General features: G+C 50.7%; 10 protein-coding genes across 10 annotated transcripts; 6 read left to right on the plus strand and 4 right to left on the minus strand.

Annotated features, from left to right (window-relative positions):
* Positions 1-1,651: 1,651 nt before the first annotated feature.
* BBK36DRAFT_1123591 (hypothetical protein) lies at positions 1,652-3,449 on the plus strand (the record flags this gene model as incomplete). Its single annotated transcript, XM_024891076.1, has 6 exons — positions 1,652-1,728; positions 1,798-1,900; positions 1,949-2,320; positions 2,394-2,609; positions 2,668-2,845; positions 2,914-3,449. 6 exons carry the CDS (start codon positions 1,652-1,654, stop codon positions 3,447-3,449), a joined length of 1,482 nt encoding a protein of 493 aa, XP_024748277.1.
* Positions 3,450-5,457: 2,008 nt separating this feature from the next.
* Positions 5,458-7,044, plus strand: BBK36DRAFT_1177945 (glycoside hydrolase family 30 protein; the record flags this gene model as incomplete). The annotated part of the gene is made up of 4 exons (XM_024896106.1): positions 5,458-6,264; positions 6,333-6,413; positions 6,469-6,515; positions 6,582-7,044. 4 exons carry the CDS (start codon positions 5,458-5,460, stop codon positions 7,042-7,044), a joined length of 1,398 nt encoding a protein of 465 aa, XP_024748278.1.
* Positions 7,045-7,898: 854 nt separating this feature from the next.
* BBK36DRAFT_1123048 (hypothetical protein) lies at positions 7,899-9,168 on the plus strand (the record flags this gene model as incomplete). Its single annotated transcript, XM_024891007.1, has 3 exons — positions 7,899-8,129; positions 8,196-8,683; positions 8,760-9,168. 3 exons carry the CDS (start codon positions 7,899-7,901, stop codon positions 9,166-9,168), a joined length of 1,128 nt encoding a protein of 375 aa, XP_024748279.1.
* A 109-nt stretch (positions 9,169-9,277) lies between these two features.
* BBK36DRAFT_1177949 (hypothetical protein) lies at positions 9,278-11,186 on the minus strand (the record flags this gene model as incomplete). Its single annotated transcript, XM_024896107.1, has 4 exons — positions 9,278-9,492; positions 9,607-10,120; positions 10,151-10,959; positions 10,994-11,186. 4 exons carry the CDS (start codon positions 11,184-11,186, stop codon positions 9,278-9,280), a joined length of 1,731 nt encoding a protein of 576 aa, XP_024748280.1.
* Positions 11,187-11,877: 691 nt separating this feature from the next.
* Positions 11,878-12,479, plus strand: BBK36DRAFT_1170626 (Ctr-domain-containing protein; the record flags this gene model as incomplete). The annotated part of the gene is made up of 2 exons (XM_024895474.1): positions 11,878-11,919; positions 11,985-12,479. 2 exons carry the CDS (start codon positions 11,878-11,880, stop codon positions 12,477-12,479), a joined length of 537 nt encoding a protein of 178 aa, XP_024748281.1.
* A 521-nt stretch (positions 12,480-13,000) lies between these two features.
* On the plus strand, positions 13,001-13,984 carry BBK36DRAFT_21693 (alpha/beta-hydrolase; the record flags this gene model as incomplete). Its single annotated transcript, XM_024897922.1, has 1 exon — positions 13,001-13,984. One exon carries the CDS (start codon positions 13,001-13,003, stop codon positions 13,982-13,984), a length of 984 nt encoding a protein of 327 aa, XP_024748282.1.
* Positions 13,985-14,310: 326 nt separating this feature from the next.
* Positions 14,311-15,824, minus strand: BBK36DRAFT_1123055 (FAD/NAD(P)-binding domain-containing protein; the record flags this gene model as incomplete). The annotated part of the gene is made up of 3 exons (XM_024891010.1): positions 14,311-14,802; positions 14,860-15,575; positions 15,677-15,824. The coding sequence occupies 3 exons, from the start codon at positions 15,822-15,824 to the stop codon at positions 14,311-14,313; spliced, it is 1,356 nt and encodes a 451-aa protein (XP_024748283.1).
* Positions 15,825-17,079: 1,255 nt separating this feature from the next.
* On the minus strand, positions 17,080-18,760 carry BBK36DRAFT_1122915 (MFS general substrate transporter; the record flags this gene model as incomplete). Its single annotated transcript, XM_024890994.1, has 5 exons — positions 17,080-17,719; positions 17,785-18,253; positions 18,303-18,372; positions 18,444-18,475; positions 18,538-18,760. The coding sequence occupies 5 exons, from the start codon at positions 18,758-18,760 to the stop codon at positions 17,080-17,082; spliced, it is 1,434 nt and encodes a 477-aa protein (XP_024748284.1).
* Positions 18,761-21,929: 3,169 nt separating this feature from the next.
* Positions 21,930-23,263, plus strand: BBK36DRAFT_1123271 (putative PTH11-typeG-protein-coupled receptor; the record flags this gene model as incomplete). Its single annotated transcript, XM_024891034.1, has 5 exons — positions 21,930-22,115; positions 22,170-22,206; positions 22,266-22,557; positions 22,610-22,762; positions 22,813-23,263. 5 exons carry the CDS (start codon positions 21,930-21,932, stop codon positions 23,261-23,263), a joined length of 1,119 nt encoding a protein of 372 aa, XP_024748285.1.
* Positions 23,264-23,557: 294 nt separating this feature from the next.
* BBK36DRAFT_67071 (FAD-binding domain-containing protein) lies at positions 23,558-25,442 on the minus strand (the record flags this gene model as incomplete). Its single annotated transcript, XM_024898477.1, has 2 exons — positions 23,558-25,273; positions 25,353-25,442. 2 exons carry the CDS (start codon positions 25,440-25,442, stop codon positions 23,558-23,560), a joined length of 1,806 nt encoding a protein of 601 aa, XP_024748286.1.
* Positions 25,443-25,916: the final 474 nt, after the last annotated feature.

Raw genomic sequence — 25,916 nt, forward strand, 5'->3', positions numbered from 1 at the left:
GCAGCCGACTGGTCGACTCAGGATGCTGCCTCGTTTATCCCAAAAAGGGAATCCATTCTCAGCCTGCATGCGGCTGCCGCTGCTCAAATGGCTGTCCCAGCACCCCTAGAGATTATCAGGAGGAAACCTGCACCCCAACATACTCCGAGGGTGGATGGTGGCTCTCAGTTCCAGACTCCGGTGTTGCAAGCTACAGTGTTCCCTAACAGCGCGTCCCAATGCGCCCAGCCAACTATCAGAACACAGCCGTCATATGTATCCTTATCACAAACGGCTCTACCATCTCAGCCAGCAGAGCAATATGGAGGCTATGCAAGACAGCAAGGAGCACCACAGCAATACGGACAGTACCACAACGCGGAATTGTATAGCAATCCCAACAGCGGCGAGGGGCAGAATCAGGCCGCGAAGCGATATTCCGCATACGATGGGAATATTACAGCTCGTTACAGTGGTTATAACCATCAGGCAGCACAATCCCAGCCACAGTGGCAACCGCCGCGGCAATCATATCCGGGCCACCAGTATGCCAACTATTACAACCAGCGGCAGCAGCAGGAGGAACAACCACCGCAGTAGGGAAGGCACAGCGAATTCCTGTTCAGAACTATAGCAATAAATGGAAATTGGTAGACTGACCAAAGAGCATCTTTGCTTATAAATGTAGCATATATGGTAGAGAAACAATCACAAAGACTGCCATTGCCAGCACAGTCCGTCTGATGTGTCGTGAGTGACATATGAGAAGTTTCGAGCTGAAATTGTATTGCGTGGCTCCATAAGCATTCCGTTGTTATATAAGGCAAAAATCACCGAAAGACTGAACTTATATGTAATGTTGCAGGTTACACTTCACCACTTGATACTTCTCCATTGGCAAGTACCATCTGAGTACTAGTCAGTCGCAGGGTTGCACTGTAATACGTACCTCAATATCACACTGCCATCACCCTGTAATGGTCGGCTGATTGCGGAACATGGAGGAGCAGAACTTTGCGAGGCACTATTTCATATAACGTGCTACATTCTTCTATTTCCCGCAAAACAGCTCTTTCCATGGGGAGGCGCCGGAAAAGATTCCATGTTTGTCCGTATTCACTTGACTGGGGAGTGAGGACTGCGGTACATACAAGGAAAGCCCACCTTGGCACAGTCGGCAAAAGGAAGCCCGATATACTGTATAGGCCTTGTGCACATAATCAGCAGGACGCTCTGTTATGCATTTACCGCCAGTTTGAAGCAGCCTATAAGTAGGCAATTTACACACCACTTTTAGCCTTTGCGCAAGTCTCATCAAAATGCAGTGCGACTCACTTGACACCTGATGGCTAAGCTCTATCCATCTCGGTTGTTACGTCCCGCAGTCTTTGGTCGTTAAATCCGTGGTGGAAATGAACCTGCTGTAGAATCAGCTTCTTGTATTGGGACATCCGCTTATCCGATCCACGAGCCCAGCCCTTTGTGATACTCAGCCTAAATAACATAAACCTCATACAGAAGACAACTTCAGTTAATTTTGTGGAGTAGATGTAAGGAGGGTCAGACCACTGCTCTTGTATAAAGCTAAGGTAATTGAACTAATGGTATTCATGGTTCGTCTGAAAGAGAGATATCGCTTGCCTTTCCTTAACCACTAGTTGTAGTGCCCGGGATGGTTCGTAAACTTAGCCTTGTGGCTCTGGCAAACCTCTTTTCGTTCTCAGTTCAGCAGAACTGCGCAGCATTATTGTAAGCATGGTGAACGAGATCAGGAAAATACTGCCTGACCATCTGACGTCCTTGCTAACGCAGGCCTAGTGACCAATGTGGAGGCACTGGATGGCCCGGCGCAACATGCTGCGTTGCTGGCGCTCAGTGCACTTATGTGAATGACTGGTACTCCCAGTGTCTTGCGTCAACTGTATGAGCTTCGATCCGGGCGTCAACTTTCCCTTCTGATATGATACAGGGTGGAAACCCCCCAAGTGGAACAACGACTTCGTCCAGCTTGGTTTCACGGACGTCGTCGGCATCTTCATCCGTCGGCTCCTCATCCGGTGGCGGCTCACCAACCAGCGGTGCTTCCACCTATACTACGACAGATACAGCTACTGTGGCTCCTCATTCGCAGTCTCCTTATCCCAGCATTGCCGCATCCAGTTGCGGATCGTGGACTCTCGTGGATAATGTTTGCTGCCCATCATATTGTGCCAATGATGACACATCCGAAACATGTTCAGGCTGCGATACCTGCACTACGCCCCCCTCAGCGGACTGCAAATCCGGGACCATGTATCCAGAGGTCCATCACGTATCCAGCAACGAGAGCTGGCACTATAGTGTAAGATGATCGACCCCGGAGGACTTATCTTATCCTTCGTCGATTGCGTCGTGCTAACTTTTGGAATGCTCAGAGGTCAACCCACTTTGGTCTAACGAGCGGCGGGGCTTGTGGCTTTGGCCTGTACGGTCTGTGCACAAAGGGCAGTGTTACGGCCAACTGGACGGATCCCATGCTTGGCTCGACGTGTGATGCTTTCTGTACAGCCTATCCCCTGCTTTGCAAAGACCCTACCGGCACGACTCTTCGCGGCAACTTTGCAGCTCCAAATGGTGATTACTATACACAGGTGGGATAATCTGGGAGGCAGCTACCCTTTAGTCCGTTTCTTACTGACTGGGCGACAGTTCTGGTCGTCGTTGCCAGGAGCACTCGATAACTATCTGTCTTGCGGCGAGTGCATCGAATTGATCCAGACAAAACCGGATGGAACAGACTACGCTGTGGGTGAAGCCGGTTACACAGACCCAATTACCCTCGAGATTGTTGACAGCTGCCCATGCAGCGCGAACTCCAAGTGGTGCTGTAAGACAACCCAATCCATCATGTGCAGTAGACGCATCTTACCAATACCTCTGGCTAACATCTGTCAGGTGGTCCTGGCGCCGATCACTGCGGAGAGATTGACTTCAAATATGGCTGTCCTCTTCCTGCTGACAGCATTCATCTCGACCTGTCGGACATCGCCATGGGCCGCTTGCAGGGCAATGGATCGCTGACAAATGGTGTCATTCCAACTCGATACAGGAGAGTTCCTTGCCCCAAGGTGGGAAACGCCTATATCTGGCTTCGAAACGGCGGAGGGCCGTATTACTTTGCTCTCACAGCAGTCAACACCAATGGGCCCGGCTCAGTAACGAAGATCGAGATCAAGGGCGCAGATACGGACGCTTGGGTTGCCTTGGTCCATGATCCAAATTATACAAGCAGTCGCCCACAAGAACGCTATGGCAGTTGGGTTATTCCACAGGGAGCAGGGCCTTTCAACTTGCCGGTTGGAATTCGTCTAACGAGCCCGACGGGTGAGCAGATTGTAAATGAACAGGCCATTAAAACATTCACCCCTCCGGCGACAGGAGATCCCAATTTCTACTACATTGATATTGGTGTACAGTTTAGTCAGGATTAAAGATTAGCTGTGGGGTTTCACAATGCTCCAGGCCAGATAGTACCGCTAAGCATGTGGTGCACATATGCGTGTGTAATGTAGTCTACACATTCGCATGCATTATTTGCGTACCTGAGAGAACAAGTGAGTTCAAACAGCGGTACAGCAGCTGTTTCAGCCGTGCATGCGTGAAGAGTGTCATCAGAACTATAGTAATCTACAGCGATCTGAATGGAACAACCATTGTGAATACGACAAGCTCCCTACATTGACCAAATCATTGGGGTTTGCTATAACCTTCAATGCCCACCACTCTGACATGGGGGAGGGAGTGGGTGGCATGGTTGCTACCACTTCGCAGCAGAGTGGTAATTGCCTTGCCTATCGGCAGCTTATTGTGTTGTGTAAGGTAGTACTCTGCAAGGGTACTTTCCCGAGGCCCCAAATTTTCCTCATGTAAGAACCGTGCTCTGGAATTGTATGATTATACGACTTCAACAATCGATGTACACCCTACGCTCGCTCGTGAGTCGCCTTGAGATGTGTACCTCATTCGTATCTCGATTCCTCTCGGCGGGCGGCGATAAAGCTATTCGAAAAGAGCTCTCGCCCGACACATGCGGGAAAAGGACTAATGATCTCAATCAGCTGAATGCGGGAGATGATTCAGATCCGACAATACCCAACCATCTCTCAGCTTATGTAACTTTACTTGCCAGGGACAATATTCACACTTCGTATCTACTGTGATTGGGAAACATCACGTCCCAACCAGGAATGCATAGCAACCGCATGTCCGACGCCGAATATTTGAGATCTCCTCATCCCTTGCCTACACCGTCAGCTCACCTCTGTCACATTCTACGCCCAGGGAATACCGAAGCAACGTTAATGACCACATGACTTGATGATTCAGGGGAGTATTCCCCTGCCATTACCAAGACGTGTGGCATCCCCACACGTCTTAACCCGCAATGTTTGTGGGGTGCATCGGTTAAAGTCCCGATAGCGCAAGCCGTTGCCGAATTGCCGGGACGGAGGAACGAACTATACGGAGTACAATGCTGGGAGATGGCTGGACGTCATCATGTCTCTTATCGAGACTGTTGAGTGATGGGAGATTTGGTTGAAATGGTGTTTCCAGTGCAAAGTCCCGATGGAATGTCTCAATGCTTACGGATCAGAAACTTCGTGCTCTTGACTGCCGCCAGTCATAGTAATCCATCTCCAGACACAGGCTCCGGAGCTCATCACGTCCAGTCTATAAATACGTTGGTGGTTGAGCGGCCGCCATCAAACTCATGAACATGCATCTTCTCATTGAAAGATTATTCCGCTATACTCTTGTATCAATAATGTGGGTGAAGCTTCCCAATAGCTCATAACCAGTCGATCGTCATCCAACACATTCGCTCAATAAGACTCAATATTCCTAGGTGCCTGCAACACACGTTGCGTAGGTGTTATCTTCTTGTTGTTCTTAGCAGAAGGTTGACTTCGTGCATCTTATCACCAAACCAAATACTGGAGCGATATCATCATCCGAGACTTAATGCGAAGATTGCCTACCAGCTCCTTGCCGATAGTCCAAGCGAATCTCACTGAATACCCTTCCGCATCTGCAACCCGGTCGAACCATGCATACAGCCTTTTAACAGCCCGCGGCAAACTTTATACAATTACATAGCACGTCGCCGTGTTGGATGCCTTAGTCAAACTTGCGTGATTGGCTTTACGCCGATCCAAACCCCTGTCTCGCAATCCGCAATGAAGCGTCACCGCGGATAAAAAGGCTAAATGAACGATCTCCAACTGTTGGTGACATGGGCTCGGATGTCGGTAAAGAATGATGACCGGATAAATGTGATGATATCCAACGCAACGAAGTCAAAGGAAGAAAGAGGGCTCCGGAGGGCAATTGATATATAATGGAGGCTTCGGGAGTTGAGAGGCTTATAGCTAAGGGCTGGTTAAACAGAGCCCAAGCGACCGACCTCCACAGGGATCTCCTCTCCATTTCATCCTCAGCATGAAATCTTCAATTTCCGTTGTCCTGGCCTTGCTGGGTCAGAGCTCGGCATGGTCATACGACACCAAGTCTCAATATAGGGCCAATATCAAGGTCAATGCTCGTCAGACCTATCAAACGATGATCGGAGGGGGTTGCTCCGGCGCCTTTGGCATCGCTTGTCAGCAATTTGGGTCTTCTGGCCTATCCCCTGAGAAGCAGCAGAGGGTTACTCAAATTCTCTTCGATGAGAACATTGGCGGCCTGTCCATTGTTCGGAACGATATCGGGTCGTCCCCTGGAACAACCATTCTGCCAACTTGTCCCGCGACACCGCAAGGCAAGTTCGATTACGTGTGGGATGGCAGTGACAACTGTCAGTTTAATCTCACCAAAACCGCTCTTAAATACAACCCGAATCTTTACGTATACGCGGATGCCTGGTCTGCTCCTGGCTGCATGAAGACGGTTGGGACTGAGAACCTAGGAGGGCAAATCTGCGGTGTACGGGGCACCAATTGCAAACACGATTGGCGCCAGGCATACGCCGACTATCTCGTGCAATATGTCCGATTTTACAAGGAAGAGGGCATCGACGTCTCCCTTCTAGGTGCTTGGAATGAGCCGGACTTTAACCCGTTTACCTACGAGAGCATGCTCTCGGACGGATACCAGGCCAAGGACTTTCTGGAAGTCCTCTATCCTACACTTAAAAAGGCTTTCCCAAAGGTAGACGTCAGCTGCTGCGATGCAACTGGCGCACGTCAAGAGAGAAACATTCTTTACGAGCTCCAGCAGGCGGGTGGTGAGAAGTTCTTTGACATCGCGGTTGGTTCATCAATCTATTTTCACACCAAAATTTGCACAATAGAGTTCTGTTCTGACTGAGATCCCAGACATGGCACAACTACCAAAGCAACCCAGAGCGCCCGTTTAATGCTGGCGGAAAGCCAAACATACAGACTGAATGGGCAGACGTAAGATGTGATCCTGGACATGTCCTGCCTCCCTCTACTTACACTGACGATACAGGGTACGGGTCCGTGGAACAGCACCTGGGACTACAGCGGCCAACTTGCGTGAGTATCTTCCAATCAACACCGTTAATATTGTCGCATTGTATTAACATCATGCTACTTCGAAAGTGAGGGCCTTCAGTGGGCGTTATATATGCACAATGCGTTTGTCAACAGTGAAACCTCAGGGTACACGCACTGGTGGTGCGCACAGAACAGCAACGGCGACAATGCTCTCATCCGGCTTGATGGCGACAGCTACGAAGTGTCGGCTCGGCTTTGGGCTTTTGCGCAGTACTTCCGATTCGCCCGGCCGGGATCCGTCCGCATCGATGCAATAAGCGACGTCGAAAACGTCTATGTGACAGCATATCTCAACAAGAATGGAACGGTGGCCATCCCCGTCATCAACGCCGCTCACTTTCCTTATGATCTAAGCATCGATCTGGAGGGGATCAAGAAGAGGAAGTTGAGCGAGTACTTGACCGACAACAGCCACAACGTTACCTTGCAAAGCCGGTACAAGATCAGCGGCAACAATCTCAAGGTGACTGTTGAACCGAGAGCGATGAAGACTTTCTGGTTGGAATAAGAGCACGCACAGTATCACTAGAAGCGTTGAGCTGCGTATCCAATCTTCGCTTAGACTACAATTCACTTGAACCCGTCATGACAATCACTGAGCGAAGATCCAACTATTCCTGCGACATGTCTGTGCCCGCAGTTTGTTCCATCATGGCACTAAGTTCGGTTGAGGACCATTGTTTGAGCAAAACTGAGGAGTGAATTCCAGCTCCGTGGTAGCCGGCTCGGGTAGTTGACGAAATTTGCGTGGAAATACTTCGGACTCGGGAGCAATATTAATCAGATCGACCGGTTCCAGGGGAGCTTGGTCGGCAAATCTCATTGGCAAACCGCAGCAAATAGGCATGCCGGCCGAAAAATGACACCCGGACCGCTTGCTCGTCGTTGGAATCTTGTTTCCCCTCAATAATCGAAGCTGCGTTACTGCCATTTATCGACCGTATGTGGTTAGGGTGGTTTGGGTTCGGTGTTGAGTCAATGAAACCATTTGCAGAGCGCGGGCCCCCCTCTCTCTGACTCACTCGCCGGGAAGCAGCTGGAGTGAGCCACGCTGCTTGGTCTTTACCTAAAGTTCTTTGCCTACCTTGGTACCTTAGATACCCAGATAGCCCGGCCTTTGGTAGGTCTACATCTCTTGACCGTGATAGGCACGCCTTCGTTTTAATGTGGTTGCCTTGGAGGAGAAAACCATTGCCCGGGCAACTCATCCATCGGACCGCCAATTCACAGACTTAAATCCCTGTCTTTCCCCTGCCATAGGTGCATTCTCAAGGCTACCGCCCACGCATATACAGCAAAAATCTCACAACTATCGATTTTTGGGAGAAGCAGAATCGGCCTCCTGCATCCAGACGTGCTAGCATGCTAGGAAGAAAGACTCAACAGGAGATTGAGGGCGCCGTCCGAAGAGAATTGGAGGGCACAGACTATGCAGTCTCATTGCTTGAACCTCTCACAGGAGGTACAGCAAACTTTATATTCCGTGCCAGGCTGCAGGAGCCTCTCCCAGACGGTTCCACAGAAGTTGTGCTGAAGCATGGTGAGGCATATGTTGCCCAACATCCGGATTTCAGGCTTCAAATGGTTCGATGCGTTAGTTATCCCATTCCCCCAGCACACTTGGAGGGCTTAACGCTGATGTCACGCTCTAATGCACAGTATATTGAACACGAGGGCCTGAGAATCCTCTCACACCTTCCTCCCGTGGCATCATCCAAGTTCGAAGTTGGAACTCCAAAGCTGTATCACTTCAACCATGAGACCAGCACTCAAATCCAGGAGTACCTGACTAATGCTGTCAATCTCAAAGATTATGCGCTCAGTCATTTCCACGCTCCTACATCCCAGCTGGTGAAGCCACAATGCCTTGAGTTGGGGCGGGACTTGGGCCGGTGGCTACACGAATTCCATGCTTGGAGTGACAGGCCAGGACAACAGAATCTGCGCGAGTTACTGGCCAAGAATACCGACATGCGAAACATCAAGAAGTATATCAACTATGATCAACTAATAGGCAGAGTGAGCATGTTTCCATCTCTCCTGGAAGAGTGCAAAGACGTCCTGCAGCAGATTGTAAGCATGGCCACAGATGAGCTGGCGGATGAGGGAAAGCTAAGTGCTGTTCATGGTGATTTTTGGACTGGAAAGTACGTTCAAACTCGAGAGATCTCTTAAGCTACTACAGCGCCGTTGAAATGTGGCAGCTAATTTGTTCGTCTCCAGTGTGTTGCTTCCAAACGCTGCTTTTGACGACGCCCAGCAAGTTCCAGTCAGGGTAATTGATTGGGAAATGGCACAACTTGGCGTGCGTGCCGAAGATCTGGGACAATTCATTGCCGAGTTATGGCAGCTGAAACTGTACAAGGATATAGACGCCGCTCTATGGATCATCAGTGGCTTCGCGGAAGGCTATGGTAAGACCGATGCTAACTTTACCTATCGTGTCTTGATTCATGTCGGAGCTCACCTGATTTGTTTTGGGTCAATCACGCCCGGATGGGGAACCCAAGAGCAGAGCATGGATATCGTCAAGGAGGGGAGAGATGTTCTCATATATGCCTGGCGAAAGGACGCGAAGGCGTTTGAGGGGCATGACCTTCAATGTCTGTTCAAGGAGGCTTCCTCGTCATAGGTTAGAGAACATAATAGCCAAATGTCGACGGGGTCTTGCTATCTCAACAGTCTATTTGTCATTTTGTGATCGAATTTGTGTGTCAGTTTTCAGGCTGAAATCTGTTCCGTCACAGCTCCAAGCGATCCTCACATATCAACCTTACATCATACCGCTGCTGTTCATGCCAGACCTTCCTCGGAGAGTTGAAGCCCGCAACAGCCCTGCGAATGTCGCTAATCATCTCCCCCGGACAGCTTGCAACGACGACACTTGGCCCACAGACTGTGTTCTCTAAAAAATCGCCAATCATCTTCGCGGTATCCGGCCGCCGATTTCCATCCGCTTTCTCAGTCCGATGCAGATATATGCTCCGGTTGCTGCCGCATGACACTCCAGCGGATCCCACAATCGTTTCCTCTTTGACATAGCTTCCCAGTCCCTTTGCATCTTTGCCACTCGGCTCAATCTTTGTCCTTGCGTCGCCGGTGATAAAGATGCTGATGTCTAGGGTTGTAATATCGGGCGCCTGCTGAAGAGCCCTCAGCTCCTCCTCAATCCATTTCATGTCGCGTTCCCTCCTGATGATCCAAATGAACCTGAGCTTTCGTTTCATGGTAATTCTCGACCGAGAGAGGCTGAGCATTACAGGTAAAGTAAATGATACTCCCGTCCCACCTGCGATACAAACGACGTTGCTGTGCGGCTCAAAGTCTTCCATAGCATTCACTCCATAAGGGCCGGTCAAAATCACTGATATGGTCCTCACGCCCGTATGGGCTGTGGACACGAGCTTGTTCGCACAGATCTGAGCAACATTTTTCGTTTCTCCGCCCTTGGCTCGAATAATGTAGGAGTGCTTCACCAGCCCATTCTGGACCTGGGCAATATTGAACGGGGTGAACGGGTGCGATTGCCAAATGCTGCTTTCTGGGAAGCACAAGAAGTAATGCTGGCCAATTTTCCAAGGATCCTGGTTGTTTGTGAGATTAAGTCGACATACGTCACCGTTTTCGGTGTCCGGAAACATTGTGAATTCTGCTGCGCAAGTGTGGAATCCCACATCCCCTGATGGCAGAATCTGGTAATGAAGGATCCCGGTCCTGATAAGGCGCAAGCCACGGTCAAGGAGCCAGAAAATGAGTGACGGCATCATGAAGCATTCAAGCTTCTCCCAATGCCCCCAGCACGCTCCGACATACACCATGGCCAAGGTATAATGCAGTTTTCTGAAAGCCTCATATCCAGTAAGTCGAATCCCCCATGGGGTGCTTAGGAGAAAGAGCAAGGTGAGAACTGCCATGGCAACAATCCCCCATACTAGATAGATTTCAGAAACGAATTGCTGTGCCACAGCGGGTTGGGGCTGATACAAACGGATCTCAATAATACACCAGCCGATCGTGTGAAGGGAGCCTTGAGCAAAGATAACGTATCCCAGCCATCGGTGTAAGAAGTTGAAACCTTGATACGGCACTCCAGTAAGAAGCGAAAGAAGAGACTCCCGATTGGCAAGCATCACAGACAAGGGAGTGAGTGCGAATGCCAGTACCCCAATGCGATCAGACCAGGGACCGAGCGTAGTTCGAGTGTTGTGAACGCCCGGAAGGCCCTTCACAGGTGTGATCCAGGTTCGATAGGCGAGGCCGACGAAAGACCAGATGATGATGTTCCCAATGAGGCTGAGGAGAATGACAACTTGTAAGCGAGTAGCGCGGCCAAAGACTGAGAGAATCGATTCCGGAAGGAGGTAGCGTTGGATGGCGGCTCTAGCAGTGCGGCCGAACCGTGCAGACGTCGATTCTTTGAATCCTGGACGGTGTAACCAAAGTATGTGAAGGTAAACTGAGTCTGCGGTGCACTGTCCAAAGGACCAATATGCCTCCAATGGTCGCCCATAGGATGCCAGCATAGATCATGCTCAAGTCATGAGCCGAGTAGACCAGATCCAAGTACTCGCAAGAGCCCTTGTCGTTGGTGCAAGGCAGCGCACGGTCCGCATAGCCCCAGTGAGGCTCGATCTGCGAGGCATCACTCATGTTTTGGATGTGCCGAGCACTCAGTATGGAGTGAAAGCCGGCCATGACCTTGCGCTTTAGGTTGTTCGATAGTAAGGGCGTGTGAGCTTGGCCAGATCACTGTGCTACCGCGCATTGGTGAACCGGATATGTTTTTTTGTACTCCATATAGCAGCAGTACGAACTAGATATAAGCATGTCGACCAGCTAGATTATTTCTAAGGTCGTCTTCCGGGCTAGAGCCGTGCTGTCCACTTGGTAGGTCGGCAGGGATGGTGATGCCCCTTCTTGAGGCCGGTATATCAATCAAAATGGGCTCTGCCAGCCAAACCTTGGAGAAGTGGCGCTTAGTTGCATAGAATACTCAAACAACACTGAAATCAGTGGTACAAAGCTACGGGATTCGCTCTTTTCGTAGCTTTGAGGGTGGGGAACTACTGCAGGTGAGGACATATGAGCAAGTTTGCGGGAGATTTTGAGGATCGCAGGTTGGCTGCCTCGGTCATACTGACCAGGCACATCGCCCTGGTTATATACAAGTGGCTTCTACCCAGATAATGCGGCAGCATTGGTGACATTTGTCTTGGCCTTGACTGCGACTTCGTGTTTGCCGTCTCTGCTCCGGGAGAGACTTCTTGAAGTGCATCCGTCTACAAGAGCTCGCCACCAGATCAACAAGAAGCTCATTTGATACAATCTCTTCACCATGGACATGAACGCGGGTGACGGCGGTTCAGGAAGCTGCAGGATATCGGCAGGTCTCTCTTCATACTTCTCTCTCCACGAGGGCCGTGCTTCGTTTGCTAACAGGTCATCTAGATGCTCTGGAATTGGTACACAGTGGACGCATGCTTCCTGTCCTCATCATGGCGAATTCAGAACAGAGGCATGTTTGCTGCCTCATGCATCGGCATAGTCCTACTCGTCGTCTCCGTCGAGTTCATGCGACGAATTGGCCAGGAATACGACAACTCCGTCGTTCGGCAATGGCACAGACAAGCGGCCGTGGCCCGCGACCGCGCAATTGAAGGATCTCAAGGGTCAAGCACTTGCTCGGAGATGACTATGTTCCGAGCAACTCCGCTGCAGCAACTGATACGAGCACTCATTCATGCTGCCACTTTTGGAGCGGCGTACATAATCATGCTTCTTGCCATGTATTTCAACGGCTATATCATCATTTGCATCATTATCGGCTCCGCTATTGGCAAGTTTGCCTGCCATTGGCTCACTGTCACAATCGATCTGCAACCCGGCGAAGGGGAAAGACTATTACAAAAACCTTTACTGCAGACAACTATATGCTGTGATTAGGCGTTTGGAGCGATATATGGATGCCACTCTCGTCCTGCTCTGACAACAAAACGCGTGGTGTAAAGAGACGACGGATAGCCATTGATCTCAACTTGACGAGCACATGCCAAGCCTATAGTTATATGCATATATAGATATCGCATGGTGATAGCTGGGGAGATTCATATGATCCAACTGTGGCTCAGTTTCCTATACTCCATCTGTGTGACACGAGGGACAAATTATGCACAAGAAATGAAGATAACATGCTTCCAGCGGTAGCTTAGCGGCCAATTGTAGCAGCCCACTAAGAAGGGACATTTACGTAACCCACCGCACGTAAAATTGAAATGCTTTGTAATTTTCGAATCGCGTCGCCTTTTCGCTTCGCGTGGAATTTGGTGCTGAGTGCCTTAAGAATACTCCATGTCCTTTTGCGAACGTCCCCTCAGGCCTCTTCAATTCTTCCAGTCAATCTCAGGACTTGTGCTTCGGTATCTTGTCAGTACCATTCACAGGCCCACCGCCCAAATATCGCAAGAATGCCTGGTCCACTGATCGTTCTCCCTCGACCTGGAGCTTTAGCTTCGGAAACACCACGCATAATATCCGCACCATCTGAAAGAGCCTTTGTCACAGCCTTTGGGCAGCTGTTGCCTCAAGCATCTTTTTTGCAGACAAAGAACGGCAGGATTGCGTTCTATGCGCTTCCAACGTCACCTATCACTGCCGAACAAGCCACAAACCCCGTTACTCGCGTACTCTTCGTCCACGGCATCCAGACGTGCGCAATTGGCCTGCAACCGTTGGCAAGCACACTCTCCGCGCGTTTTCCGAGTGCCAAATGCGTACTCGTTGACCTATGGGGTCACGGGCTCACAGACACGCCATTCGTCCCACACGATGCGGCCCTCGCTCACGACCTGCTTGAGTCTGTCATGGTGCACATTGGCTGGGAGGACGCCCACTTTGTTGGCTTCTCCCTTGGAGGGTCGCTGACCGCGAGTTTTGCCGCTGCCAGACCAGAGCGTGTGGCATCCCTAACTCTGGTTGCGCCCGCTGGCTTCGTTCGACAGGGGCAATTTGACGAAGTGCAGAGAAGCTACTTGCGAGGTGGCGAAGGCTTAGAAGTGCAGGCTAAGGCGTGGATTCTGGATTTTCTGGAGGGAGGAGACTTGGTTGTGCCGCCGGATTGGAAAGAAAGGGTCGAAAGAGGCGAGGTAGTAGCTGAGGCAGTTCGTCAGTGGCAAATGGAGCACCATGAAGGCCACGTTGCGAGCGTAGTAGCCCTGTTCAGAGATGCTGGTGTGTTGGACAATGATGAAGAATTCGCCAAGGCGACGAAAACGGGCATTAAGAATCTTTGCATCCTTGGACAGCTGGACGGCATAGTCAACGAGCATGATTTGCACAGCATCGGCATGCAGAATACTGTGTTAGTTCCACAGGCAGGGCATGCCGTTGTTAGAGAAAAGGTGCCAGAGGTTGCCGGACTGATCGAAGATTTCTGGAAGAAGTTGGAGTAAGCGATAGATTCCCCTGCACAGTGACTTGCCACCTGGCAGTTGGCGCCCTGATAAAGAAGGTGGTTACGGTTGGCGCAAGGCAACATTTTCCTGCGTAGATAGAGGCTCCAAATGCTGAGATAGATATACAAAAGATAAGCAAGACATGGGAAGAAGGCAGCAAGCTGCTTTCAGGATAAGAGAGGGTCGAGCGAGATCCAGGTGGCTCGGAAGACACTAATTACAGCATCTGAATCAATTGGGAGCCGCTTCCACCGATTTTGCAGTGTGTGGTGCATTGTATAAGTGCTTTGCAGAATTTCCAACTACGTATCGGATTTTTCGCATCAGACGGCCGTCATCGGTGAGACACTGCTCGAAGCTGTTGGTAGCGGAGTGATCACCGGTCTTTGCAGCTCTGCCTTCATCACTACCAGCGCCCTCTCCAACTCGGCCTCCAGGTCGCAGTTCCAGATCTCCCTGATTGGGACGTCAATAACAGCTTTGAGTTTCTCGAGGTCGTCACCAACGTCAGGTCTTTGTAGGTCCAGCAGTTCTCCTTGTCGTCTTCCATGGTATTGCACAAACTTAGCACGCGGCATACGCACCGTTTCGTATGCAGTGAAAGCAGCGAGGAGGTCGGACGGAGAACGGCACTCGCCAAGGACGTGGGAGAGAATATGTGCATCTTCCAGCGCTTGACCTGCGCCTGCACCTTGATGAGGAGCACAGGCGTGCGCACTGTCGCCCAGAAGGAGGAGGCGAAGGTCTCTGGATTGATATGTCGGGAAATTGGGGGACAGGTCGAAAATGCCCCAGTGATCGGTACTCTCCATCAACTATAGTATCTCCTAATCAGCAAACTTCATTATCAGTCATCATTACACCGTATTTACCGAAAAAATCTTTTGGCACTCTTCTCCAAAGCCCTCAAAGTCGGCTGCCAGGTCCTCACGTTTCATTCGCTTTACCCATTCTCCGTCCCATGTGCCGCTCTTCGTCGTACTGAAGGCGACAACATTCATCACACTGCCGTTCGCAACAGGAAAGGTCAACACGTGCCCGCCTCTGCCGATGAACATGTAACGATTCTGGGCCTTCTCTTCGCCTATTGCCGCAATGGCTTTGTCCATGGGTATGAGCCCACGGTAAGCATGCTTCCCCGTGAATACAGGCTGCGAGAGAGGATTGTCTTTGCCTAACACAAACTCCCTACATACTGATTTGATCCCGTCGCAACCAATAACTGCGTCGGCTTCAGCGGTGGTGCTATCGGCAAATCTCAGAATGGTTTTCCCTCTGGTTTCATCTCGAGAGATGTCGATCAGTCGCTTGCCAAACTGGGCCATGTCTCTGGGAACGAGTTTGATGAGCTCATCGACAAAATGCGCGCGATGAGCCGTGCTGTGCCGTTCCGTCGCTGACAGCTTGGGGGATATGATTGGGGTCCCAGCAGGCAGTCCATGCAGCTCGTGTGCAAGAATGAAGTCGAAGTATGTATCCTTCTTTGACTCCCAGCCCACGCTTGTCGAGATTTTGGCATAAGCCTCGCCGACGCTGGGATGAATGAGACTCATCGCCCGAATGGAATTGGCGCCAAAGAATACTCCAGCTGCGGTGCTTCGGTAGTTCGGTGGTTCAGCAAAGTGTACAAGCACCAGGGCCTCAGCCTCCTCATCACCTCTCTTCGCACCAAGCAAAGCTGGCACTCACCCCCAATCTCGGAGAACTTGGAAGCAGCCTCGTATATTTTGACTCGGATATGGCCGTGCTGTTGCAACCCGATGGCCAGGGCAAGTCCACCAATCCCTCCTCCAACAATGGCTACATCTATCGGCTCTCGGTCTGGTGCTGAGCCCATATTTCTTCGAACGGCACTGAGAGAAACAAAATATTTCTGGTATCTTACTCAGAGGGTAAGTAGCAAGCTCGGGACTCAGAGCAGGTGGCTTGGTTGCCAGTGGCCGCGTTTCCTGATTGTAAGAAAGCTCGCGGAGAGTCTCGCCTCAAGAGCTGGTTTACGGGACTAAGTATGCATGTCTCGTTTATCTACGGCCAAGCCTTCCTTTCGGGGAAGTACGTTCCCCGTCCCGGTCACAGCGGATGGTACGATGCTAGCGTCGAGGGATTTATGAGGCGGGGCGAGACCCGGACTGACATCCTCATCATCTCATCATACGCACCCCTGTATGGACAGAATAACACTCATTTCAGCAACATCCTTTTGCTCGTCGTAGACTCTGCTTGTTGCGGGTGCCTAGCCAAGCTAGTTTGGGATTTTGATGCATTAGACTGACTTTACGCTGAGTCGTACGACTGCGGCCTCGTCCGCGGCCCTTATAACACCCGAATGCACTGTCCTTTTGGCCTTGAATTACTCATTGCGTCAAACTACGGCATTCTAGACCTTCTGTTGTTGGTAATACCGTCCAAGCACTTCGTATAGGCGTCGAAAGCAGTAAGGAGGGCCTTGCCGCAGTACCTGCAGATAAACATAACAGAGAAACGGGAGTGTGATCACTTCGTCTAATGTGTAGACAGAAGTAAGCGGCTCCAAAGGTTGCACCGATTACTTCAAGGAGCGATAAGACTGCTACGGGTGGCAAGGGGGTTTCTGTTTTAAAGTCTAGGCCCTCTCCTCAGCCAATGACTCTGCCGAGCCAGCTGAAGTGCTGATGAGCCACCCGAGAGAGTGGAATTGCCCCTGAGCGGCCTTTCGGGGAGTAAGATGGGTCGAATCTTGGAAAAGATAGTGTTACATTCTTCTTCTCCGGCATCATCTAGGTCGCAGGGAAGGATCCCATCCGGCCAACCGATCCCTGCATACCTAACCTACACTAGCCGTGGCGGACCATGAATCAGATGGCACAGTTGGCCGTGGTCACTTGACTGTCAAGAGCCAAGAATAATTGACCGCTAGTACTGCCTTTTCTTTCCAGCAGAGACAATGATACCACGAGTCGTTGTTCTCTGCCTCGAAACCGGTATTTGATCCCATAGATGCCAATCATGATCATGATTACGGGACGTATATGAAGAGCAATTATCAAAGCAAAGGACGTCTGAAGCCAGGTGCATGTCAAGCCACAGTCGACCGTGTTCCAAAGGTTGAATCGCTAATAAGTATAGATAAACTGGGGATGGGCGTCTCCCAAATTATCACCCTCTTCTTCCAGAAGATAGTCTCGCTTCCCCAAACGCTTTTGCTTATTTTCATACCAAAGTCCAGTCGAATAGAGGCAGATAAGTCCCATGGCCATACACATGAGTGAGAACGTCGTTCTGAATCCCGTCCAATAGAACGGGGCGGCCTTGGATTGGAAAGAAAACGACGCGACGAAGCCGCCGCCGTTGCCCAAGCCGATCTCCATTCCCATAGCAAAGGCCGTCTTGTAAGACCCTGAAACATTATTCAACAGCAGGACCCAAGCTCCAGGCAGGGCTGCAAAAGAGCCGGAGGCAATGAGATATAAAGCGCCGTATCGTGCATTAACCGAGACACGCTCTTGATTAAGAATGACGATGTAGCCAATGATGGCAATGAAGCAACCTGCCAACGCCACGCCCGCGCGGTGCTTTAATTTGTCTGAGATATATGCGCATCCCAGTGTCGTGGCCGATGCTGCAACAAAGATGGGAATCACGAGGGACTGTATTTTTTTGGCGGAAGATCCTGGCTTGAGAACCGAGACGATGGTCGGAGCGAAGAGGGTGCATGAGTATACACTGGAGATGACGCCGATGATAATGAAGGCACTGGAGCTGATATTAGTACAGAGTCCGCATGAACATGGGTTATACAATTCCATGTGCAGCCTTACCTAAGATAGATTTTCCAATCTGTGAGGCATCGAATGATTGCCCTGCGGTCCAGAACATCCATACGGCCGATGATGCCGTCAACTCTAATCCGCTCCTCCAAGATGGCTTTCTCTGTAGGCTTAAGCCACTTTGCCGTGTCTGGCCAGTTGTTCATGAAAGGCCAGCATAAGAGGGTAAGGGCAATGGTTATTGTGCCCTCAATGACGAAGATCCATCTCCATCCATGCCATCCGTTGGAGGAATGAATGCTGGCCACAGCATAGGCAAGCAGGCCACCGACTGCATTAGAGAGTGCGTTGCCAACATGCAGCATGCTCACTCGCCATTGCAGCTCATATCGCGGGTAATACGCCGACAACAAGAAGATGGAACCAGGAATCAGTCCCGCTTCCAAAATGCCAATGACGAGGCGTATGGCAACAAGGCCGGCGAAGTTGTTAAGCAGGCCTTGAGCGATGGTGAAGATCCCTGCCCGATGTGAGCACCTCGTTAATCAGAGCCAGCTCGTGTTCCTTACCGAGAATTATGCACTCTCCGCAGAGCACGGTTGCCGGTGTGAATCGTTTGACTAGCCAGTTACTTGGAACCTGAACTCGCTTATAAGTATAACGATACACATACAAACGGACTGGTCCGGATTGTTGAGTTCAAGACGAACCTCTGCAAGCATGAGGCCAATGAAGACGACGACTGGAAAGTCTGGAGTCAGTGTACAACCCAAAGCGACGTTCGGAAAGAGTCACAACGCTTACCAGTCGCAATGTTGAATTGGTTGGACAGAGGGTTCATGTCAAGATCATTCTCCAAACCCTGGATCCTCGCCGTGCCAATGTTGACGCGGTCAATCAATGAGATAAACCACAGTACAAAGAGCGGCGGTAGAAGATGCACGTCGAGTTTCCAAATAAGCTTGCGATACTCGGCGCTGGAGACGGTCTCAGTCGCATCGACGTTCGTTGTGTCGGAGGGTGTCATTGAGACTAAGCCCAAAGGCTTCTCTGCTGCGGCCTCTGCGTCGGGCTCCATGACTGTGTCCCGTGTGAGTTGGTAGATGTTTGATTGGGAACACACTCCTGCCGCGTCTCGACAGGGTGTGCAGTTGTAGATGAGGAATTGAAGTAAAGAATCAAGATGTGCGCTGCCTAAAGAAGGGTCAAGCCCAAGAACCCAGCCCCTCGTAACAGCAGTAAAACCAACTGATAACACTGCTACGTACTTGTGTTAGTGCTCCGTATGTTGCTTCTCTTCATCTCCCCAAACCACGGGTAGATACATAGGCAGGGAGGCGGGCAGGCTGGCTGGCATGGCGCACTGTGTGTTGAGCGAGACCCGTCCACATCCACGCGGCAAACCCCATTGCCGAACCTCTCTCCATCCCAATTACATCGAGGCTCGCTTGTTCAGCTGCAGCCCGCCCAGAATGTCACGCTTGCGTCGCGGATGTGGACACTATGCCGGGGCTCATGGGGGACCTCCCCTTGTATTCTCACAAGCGGATGGGGTTTCCGGTGGACGCGGCCCGTGAATCCACGGCCGGGAGAAATCTGCCGCGCGCGTTGTGGGGGAATCTGTAGCGCTACAAAAGAAGTTTAAGTTGCGAGGCGCGACAACGGTCTTTTTAGCTCGATGGCGGCGCCATCACGGCGTGTCTCTAACAAATCAAGAGCCCCCGAATGGCTCCCAACGGGTCTTACATAGAGTGTCCTTTAAGGTTCTCGGCCGAGGCTCCAGGCACATGGACCCTGGTAGGGCCCCCTCCCTGGTGTATTCTGGGTCTGTCAACTTGCATCCGCGAGTGGAGCACGGCGTCGAGACAACAGCATGGATTACCCACCACCTTGCTACCTACCGGCCTTTCACGTTGTGGCAGAAAGTACGAAGTAGGTACGGAATACATACATAGCATTCTGTTGTTATTCAGTTGGGATGAATAGGAGGTAGTATAGCATCACACTACGGAGTATGCATAGCCGTGCTGCAGTAGGAAAATTTGTCCCATGTAACCTTACTACTTCTTCTGTAGAGGGGTATCCCTCCACGAAAAGCAAACTAGGCACGAAGCCTGCTGTACTTGCAGGTGGACCAATGTAGCATAGAAAGCAGTTGGTCCCAACAACCAACATCTCCAGTGCAGGATGCAAGCAAGGTTCGGAGTAAGCCCCCCTACGCTACGGCCAGACTCCTTTGTAAAACTGCTTGGTTCACTTTTCGCCGGGAGCTTGCCGGCCTTGCCGCTTGTACGAGTTACTACCACTATGTATAATAGCAGTGCAAAAATAAGGTCATCCGAAAGAAGTGTGATTGGGCGGCAAGAGTGCAGCAAGTCGAGAGCAAGAGCATGTTGCATCCAGTGGTATCCCTACAAACACCCGTGCGGCCGGTTGGACAGGTAGTACGTACTACTAGGTCTACACGCCTCCCATGGCGGTTTGGTCTGAACACGCGTCTGCAGTAGTAAGGAACGGACTTTGGCGTTTTCCTTGTAGCCAAAGCAAGGCACATTTTCCCCAGCCGTATTGCATCTGCATGGCTTAGCCTCTCACCTCCATGCCATTACCATTCCAGATCAGGCCCTACCAAGCTTGTCATTGGGGGTTTTGTGCAGCTGATGGTGGTGTGCAATATATGACGAGCTTTGTGGCCTGCATACTTGTTTGAGACCTCCCAAGAGAAGTTTCACCCGAGGTTCAAGGCAAACGTCTCACGAAGTACAGTACGTGAAACCTCACAGCATGTACTCCGTAGATACACACCTTCTAAAGTTGCCAATTCATGAGAAGTTATGCTTACACACTGCAAGCTTTGCTTACACTCGAAAGTGCTTTCAATAAGAAACAAGGGGATCACGATGAGGTTATATTGGAGTTGCGCTGCATATAGTCGAACACTTGACAACAAGATGCAGAGATCTCTTTTGCTGGCGGACACTCCCACATGCTCGAACTACTTTGTCCTCACATCTTCAGTGGCACAACGATGGAACACCATGTTCCACGGCCTCTAGTATTCGTTGCAAAGTACGGGGTAGGGCTTGTTTTGGCGGCGTAAAGAGGGCCATGTGACAGTGGGTGCTCAGCGTAGAGACCTCAAGGTCCAATCAATCTTTCCTGCGCCAGCCACATTCAGTGAGCTGGAAGTCTATTTGGTGTACTGCACTACTAACAAGTTACACATTGGGTAGAGCTTTCCAGCCACCAGATGAATTGACGCTGAGTAGTCGCGACTTGTCACATATCGGCCTGAGACCCTTCAAGCCACTTATGACAGCTAGCTGGACTATTGCATCGTGCAGCCCCTTTTCCGCAACTAGGGCAACGGACAGACAGGAGGAATTATGCACCCCCGGGGTATGTTTCAGCTACCGGACTGGATAATGTCCGTCCGTGGGTATGTCAACTCAGTCCCCTGTTTGCATCAGAGACAGCATGCTTCATATGGTTAGATGTGGAGTCATCGCAAGGCTGCAGTGTTGTAAAGGACCTAGCCGTATGCTTTGTTTACCGATGACATCTGATTAGGTGCTTGCTGAGAAATCCGGAAATGCTCCTTGCGTGGCGTTGGCCGTTTTTTCAGAAAAGAGAAGACTAATCATACCTTATGTACGTTACGAGCGGTGTCCTCTCAGCAGCGGTTTTCGCCGGCCAAAAGTACATAATTATAAACCGTGTTGTGTATATCATTTCATCAGAATATGCAAATTCATTGCAGCTACAAAGTCAATCGCATGGCTTACTGGGTGTTTTAAATTAAATTGCCTCTGATCTCCGCCATTGACATGGCTATTGTCATAGTGGTAATATCTCTGGGCCAGTGCTACGGCAGACCCTTGAGGCTGGGACAGCTACGAATTCCGTCGAAGCTTGGTCCATCATCTAGTGAAACTGGGATCAAGGATGAGCTTAGCGGGAGAGCAATGCCTCGCTGTCCAACGCCGTCGATTCTTTATAGATAGTGGGCTTTGTCAGATCAACTGCTGCGAGTGCGATTGAATCATCCAATCCTTGCCCCAAGAGCGAAGGAGAATGACAGGTTCTGCAAAGTAGCAGCATCTGGATCGAAATTGCCCGCCTCTAACCTGGACTCCACTCTTTACGACTACATTTCTTCCATACTATCTCCTTTATAAGTCACCACAATAAGCATCATGACAGCAACCGCCGCCAGTGTACCAAACGGCCCAGATACAAAGAACGGCTACGCCTTCCTCTATGTGAACATCCCTCTGCTTGCCGTTGCCATATGTATCGTGGGATTTCGTGTATGGTGGCGGTGCATCAAGAATAGCGGAGGCACGTTAAACAAGGCAGATGTTTGCGTTGTCATATGTCTGGTAAAGGGCTGAGATCACGGCTGGTGCTCTGGTAACTCGCTAACTAAAAATCAGATCTTTAACATCATCCAAGTGTCTTGTATTTCGGTTGGTAAGTACTATTCTGTTGAGCAGTGCTGGTGTCGTATCACTGCTAAAGGAAGTACTCAGCCATTGTTAGATGGGGCTTTGGGCATCATGCCCCTTTTCTCACCGCAGAAGAGCGATACTACTCGCTACTATACTTTTTCATATTCCAGTGCTTTGTGAAGAACACTGTCGCCATAACGAAGCTGTCATTCCTCTTTCTCTATCTCGACATCTTCCCCCAAAGGAAATTCCGGATAATCTGCTGGACGATTATCATCCAAATAGCAGCTGGTCTGGTGGCCCTTAGCTTCACAACCATTTTCCAATGTTCTCCGGTCAAGTATTCGTGGGACAAGACTATACCCGGTACATGGTTAGTCATATCGTGTGCTATTTGAACGTGGTTGTCTCTAACGCAGTTCCAGCATCAACATTAAGGCCTTCTGGTATGGCCAGTCAGGATGGAACACTCTCATGGACGTTTTGGTACTCGTCTTGCCAATACCTGTGATCCTGAAGCTGCAAATGAACCGTCGGGCCAAGATCAGCATTCTAGCAGTGTTTGTTCTTGGAGCATTGTGAGTGTTCCATATTACTGTCTATCTCTCTCTTCTAACGCTTCTTCAAGCGTGACTATCACCAGTATCGAGCGTCTGATCAGCCTTAACTTCAATGCTACCTTCATCTTAGACTTCACCTGGGCTACTGGGACATCTGTCATATGGACCCAGGTAGAGTCAACGGTCGGTGTTATCTGCGCATGCACGCCATCTTTGAGGATGCCACTGGCTCGATTTATTCCCTTCCTCTTCGGCACCTCGAAGCACGACCCCTCATACGAATTGAGCGATGGTGTTCATGGCGCGTGTCCACGATCGAACAACTGGAACAGTCAATCCACCCGGTCGAAGAGGCGCGACGACTTTGAAGTTGCCATCGATGACCTCGAAACAAGCTACAAGAGTGAAGGTAGCCAAGAGCAGATTATGGGGATCAAGAAGACGGTCAGTATTGACATGACGTTTCAGGAGAGGGCGCGTGAGTCAGACGCAGGCAGCAGCAAGCTATATGCTATATAGCTGCCCTTTCCGATTGCAAGGCCATGATCTCTCGTAGAGATGCGTCTTCGTATATAATGTACCTCTCCGATGTAGTACATGAAGAACAGCTCCTTTGATCAAATGAACGCAGGAACTGCTTCTTCTCTTTCCTATATGTCGCGTTTCTTTTCTTTCGACTGTCTCCACCGGAGGACATCTTTCGCCAGGAACGTAATACCTTCATACTGCTTCCTCCTCGTGGCGTGGCAAGATGCATGGAAAGCATCAAGTAAGGGAGCCGTTATATAGACTTGGTGTGCAGCAACCCATGTCTTAAACTGTACATAAACGGCCATCTGGCTCTTGCAACCAGTTTTGTGAGCCGATGCAAGTCGGACAGTAGAACAAGTTCTCGGGATCGTACTTCTTCTTGGCAGCCTCAAGCGTAGGTCGAGCATCGCCGTAGAAGTTGGTCAGGTAATTAGGATCAAGGTAATTGCCTTCATTCATGTATGAGCCGGTATCAGGAGCAAGATCCTCTTGCGCCCTGCCTTTGTTACGAGTGACGTCCTCCCGGGCTTCGGCTATATCTGCATATGGCGTCCTGCTGTCCCAGTTGCGTCCCACAATGTTCGTCAGCAGCGCTCGGCGGTAGGCAGGATTGACACCCGTGAGCGGCCAGTCATTCTTGACGGCGCCACCCCCGGTAATGTCAACGATGACCGATGTGTTCTGGCCCGGCAGGCCAGCTGTGGTCATCACCATTTGCCGTACAGACGTCGCATTGGCGAGATGTTTTGCCTCGTAGAACCGAGACGACATGATGATGCCCCCTCCGACCTCCATTGAGTTATGCTGCAAAACCGCTGTATAGCTGAAGTAGTCCGGGAAAGAGAGATATTGGATGGAGACATTAAGTCCCCGGGAGTTGAACGGCAAGAGTTGAGCCATCACTGGTTCCATAGTGCTCTGCACTTGCTCGATAGTTTGGTTGAAGACGCCCGTAATCATTTCGAGCATCCGAGAGGGTGGTGCTAGAGACGACTGTCCATCCCATGCCACCCACGCGGCATATCCCTGCACGCCACCATCCAAGAGATGCGGTGTTTGCTGATACCACGTGGTGACAGCATCAAGGTACGTGTCCAAGTCATCGTTCCCCTCTTGTGGCGTGATAAGCAGCACAATACCAGTCATTGGTGTGTCTGGATATGTGCGAACAGTTGCGCTGGTGACAACCCCGTACGTGCCAGGCCCTCCTCCGCGCAGAGCTTGAAATAGGTCTGGGTGAGAACACGGACTGGCCAATACTGTGGACCCGTTCGCCAGAATGACGTTGTACTCGAGCACCTGGTCTGTCCCAAGGCCGTACTCATGCATGGCTGCTCCGTGTCCGCCGCCTTGGAGATAGCCACCAATGATCCCAACAGAGTTGCAAGTTCCACCCACGACCACAACGCCGTTTTCATGGGCGACTGGATAGACGTCGTCCCATGTGAAAGCACCGCCAATACGCACTGCGCTACCGCCCCAGTATGCGGCGCCGCCTTCCTGGACAGCGGCACATGATTCCGCCGGGGTATAAGCTTTAGCAAATACTAACGGCGATTGAAGAGGATCATCTCTAAGGTACCGAGTCCAGATCTCAAGACTTCCGGTTCCAGCGGAGCGGCCCAAGAAGTCGTGCCCACTCTGCTTGACCGTAACCCGAAGATTATATTGGGCTGCGAACTTCAGCCCTGCGCTGATGGCGGCGGGCGTAGTAGCATTGATGCTGTACACAGGGTAATCTCCCAGAGAGCACGTCGAAGAGTTTCGCCCCGGAAGGTTACAAGTCCATTCATGTGGGAAATCATAGCCGGTGGGATATTGTGATTGAAATACCGAATCTGACCAGTTCGTCTCAATGACAGCACAAGCCGCGGCGTCGTGATGGGGGCCAGGATAGCACGGAGCCGCGACTGGGACGTTTTTGATTAGCTTTCCGGAGACGGTGCTGTTCAAAGACGCCCAAGCTGTATCAGTAGGCCAGCAAGGATCACCAGGTAGCTATACAGACCTTGACATGTTAGAGACTTTTCCAGGTGCAATTGCCATATGTACATTGTCAAGGAAGCTTAGAACTTACACATCTACAAGCTGCGTCCACTCCATACACCGAAGTCGCAAGAATCGCTACTAGAGCACTCTTGCTCGTATATTTGGCGTCCGCTACCATAATGCTGCGATGGTTTTGCCTGAAAGACAGTTTCTCAAAAAGGTTCAATGGAGGCAGCATCAGGAGACATCAAGTCGACCTCTGAGCCTTTATATTCTTCGCTGCCTGAAGTCATGACTGACAATTGGTAGATGCCAGGCCCTTGTTGCGGGCATGTTCTGAGACGTTTCGCTTACCCACTGCTTGTGTCCCCAGATACGCACCAAAATACCCGTCGCTACGCGCTGCATCCTAGCCAGCCGTTAAAGCGAGACAGAGCATGGAGAGAAAGTGGTGTAGAAGACAACGCCTTGAATCGTTTGAGATCTTCCACACCGCTATGCTGGTCTCTATCAATGATCTGGGCGCCCTTTCTACATACATGTAGCAGCTCGTATTGCATTTTCAGTCGAGCCGAACAGGCGTGTTGTTCAGCGCCACCATAAACACTAACCCTGTAACTTCCTATAATGTCAAAAAAAAAAAAAAAAAAAA

Source organism: Trichoderma citrinoviride, assembly GCF_003025115.1.
Source record: "Trichoderma citrinoviride strain TUCIM 6016 unplaced genomic scaffold BBK36scaffold_10, whole genome shotgun sequence".
NCBI classification, from domain to species: Eukaryota; Fungi; Ascomycota; class Sordariomycetes; order Hypocreales; family Hypocreaceae; genus Trichoderma; species Trichoderma citrinoviride.